The 2,984-nt window shown below is 42.1% G+C and overlaps 1 protein-coding gene across 1 annotated transcript; it reads right to left on the bottom strand.

The window, feature by feature from the left end:
* Positions 1-465: 465 nt before the first annotated feature.
* On the bottom strand, positions 466-1,312 carry LOC137319595 (probable G-protein coupled receptor 139). The gene has a single exon (XM_067981693.1). It carries the CDS (start codon positions 1,295-1,297, stop codon positions 473-475), a length of 825 nt encoding a protein of 274 aa, XP_067837794.1. The 5' UTR covers positions 1,298-1,312; the 3' UTR covers positions 466-472.
* Positions 1,313-2,984: the final 1,672 nt, after the last annotated feature.

Below are 2,984 nucleotides of genomic sequence, written 5' to 3'. Positions count from 1 at the left end.
TCCTCTACCTCCCGCCCCATTAACACACTGGTCAACACCGACAGTCCAGGGACCTCCTCTACCCCCCACCCCATGAACAAACTGGTCAACACCTACAGTCCCGGGACCTCCTCTACCCCCCACCCCATGAACAAACTGGTCAACACCTACAGTCCCGGGACCTCCTCTACCTCCCGCCCCATTAACACGCAGGTCACCGACTCCTTGTATTGTTATTTATTTTATTTCCTTTTAATTTCTCCAACATGGTCAAACATTTGGTGCAATTAGTAGGCACATATTATTTTACAACTTGTACTTGCATGAGATATAAACTTTGAGAAACGCTGTAAAATGAGTTGATGAATTGCATCATGTTATCAACCTTTGCAGAATATCCAGTGTTTGTAGCACCACTGCCCGGAGTAGAGAGGATCAGGCATTGTATGACACAGAACGGACTCTGCTGTTAGAAAGTCTTCAGATCTTCCAATTATTTAATGAATTTAACAACGACAGTAAAGGGATATTTCACCACGTTCTTCAACTGCTCTCTGAATTTCGTCTGGGTCACGGCATAAATACAAGTGTTTGTGCAGCAACTCAGGAGCTGGAGCATGAATCCCAGTTCTTGTACCAACACAGGTAGAAATACAGACCCATACCCCAACCACAACAAACGGCTCCATACAGAATACACCATAAACACCGACCATAACAGGATGAAATTCCCCGAGATAACAAACAGTAAAATAATGGATTTCCTTCGGCTCTCCATCTCTGGGTCTCTGGGATTCTCTCCACTGCTGTGGCCCCGGAGTCTCCTGCGGGCTCTGCTGGCCACTAAAATGTGTCTGACAGTTAAAGTATTGAGCAACAGAATCAGAATGAATGGGACGCACGGGGTGAGGATATAATGAAGGAGTTCAATTACTCCCCATATCCGGGAATACCGAACACTGATTGTTACAATGCAAAACCAGGGGCTATTGTAAAGCTTATACCGTCCTCTGAACATGAAGCACCAGAAAATGTTCTTCAAACAGCTCAGCACACTCACTGTTCCCAGAACCACAGTCGCCGTTCTCTCGGTGCAATATTTAATTTTCAGATTCTGGCAACAAATGGCCACAAATCGATCAAAGGTGAAAGTGACAGTGAACCAGACGGAACAGTCTGTGGCTGCGAAAAGCAGGGCGGCGTGAATATTACACACGGGGATGTACCACCGCAGGAATTCGAATTGTGCCCGATAAACAATCGGAATCTGCCTCAGGATCAGATCGGTGATCACGACCAGTCGATCCGCCACTGCCATCGCCACCAGGTAGCGAGTGACACATTTGGAGAGACCGCACTTACCCTGGGACAGGATCCTAATCGTCAATAAGTTAACTGTAAGTGAAAGAAAAAGGGAAATTATACATCAGACTGGGAGCCCCTGCAAGTATGATACCGTCTCTGGATCCCTCTGTAAATATTAATACCCATATCTTGTTCCCACTGTAACTATTAGTTCCTTACCGTCATACCACTGTAAATATTAGTATCGTCTCTGAATTCCCTGTAAATACTAGTGCCGTATCTGTATCCCCCTGTAAATATCAGTATTGTCTCTAAATTCACTGTACAGACCAGTGCCGTATCTGTATCCCCCTGTAAATATCAGTATTGTCTCTGAATTCCTTGTAAATACCAGTGCCGTATCTGTATCCCCCTGTAAATATCAGTATTGTCTCTGAATTCTCTGTAAATATTAGTGCCGTATCTGTATCCCCCTGTAAATATCAGTATTGTCTCTGAATTCTCTGTAAATATTAGTGCCGTATCTGTATCCCCCTGTAAATATCAGTATTGTCACTGAATTCACTGTAAATACCAGTGACGTGTCTGTATCCCCCTGTAAATATCAGTATTGTTTCTGAATTCCCTGTAAATACTAATGACGTGTCTGTATCCCCCTTTAAATATCAGTATTGTCTCTGAATTCCCTGTAAATCCTAGTGCCGTAGCTGTATCCCCCTGTAAATAACAGGATTGTCTCTGAATTCCCTGTAAATACTAGTGCCATATCTGTATCCCCCTGTAAATATTAGTACTGTCTCTGAATTCCCTGTAAATACTAGTGATGTGTCTGTATCCCCCTGTAAATATCAGTATTGTCTCTGAATTCCCTGTAAATACTAGTGACGTGTCTGTATCCCCCTGTAACTATTAGTATCGTCTCTTGATTTCGCTGTGAGCATTATGACCATCTCTGGATCGCTTTGGAAATATTAATACCGTCTCTAGTTCCCCTGTAAATATTAATACTGTCTCTAGATCCCTGTAAATATTAATACCGTCTCCAGGTCCCCTGTAAATATTAATACCATCTCTAGATCCCCTGTAAATATTAATACCGTCTCCAGGTCCCCTGTGAATATTAATGCCATCTCTGGATCCCCTGTAAATATTAATACCGTCTCTAGATCCCCTGTAAATATTAATACCGTCTCTAGGTCCCCTGTAAATATTAATACCGTCTCCAGGTCCCCTGTAAATATTAATATCGTCTCCAGGTCCCCTGTAAATATTAATACCATCTCGAGATCCCCTGTAAATATTAATACCATCTCTAGATCCCCTGTAAATATTAATACCGTCTCCAGGTCCCCTGTAAATATTAATACCATCTCTAGATCCCCTGTAAATATTAATACCGTCTCTAGATCCCCTGTAAATATTAATACCGTGTCTAGATACCCTGTAAATATTAATACTGTCTCTGGATCGTCCTATAAGTAATAGCACCGTCTCTGGACCCCTCTTTAAATATTAATGCCATCTCTTGTTCCCATTATAACTATTAGTACCTTATATATCATCTCTGGATCCTCTGTATATATTAGTACTCTCTATGGATCCTCTGTATATATTAGTGCTCTCTATGGATCCCCTATATATATTAGTACCTTCACTTGATCCCCCTGTAACTAATGACACCATCTTTTGTTCCCTTTGTA

Source organism: Heptranchias perlo, unplaced genomic scaffold (assembly GCF_035084215.1).
Source record: "Heptranchias perlo isolate sHepPer1 unplaced genomic scaffold, sHepPer1.hap1 HAP1_SCAFFOLD_88, whole genome shotgun sequence".
NCBI classification, from domain to species: domain Eukaryota; kingdom Metazoa; phylum Chordata; class Chondrichthyes; order Hexanchiformes; family Hexanchidae; genus Heptranchias; species Heptranchias perlo.
The sequence above is the reverse complement of the archived record's forward strand: the minus strand, read 5'-3'. Positions and strand labels throughout refer to the sequence as shown.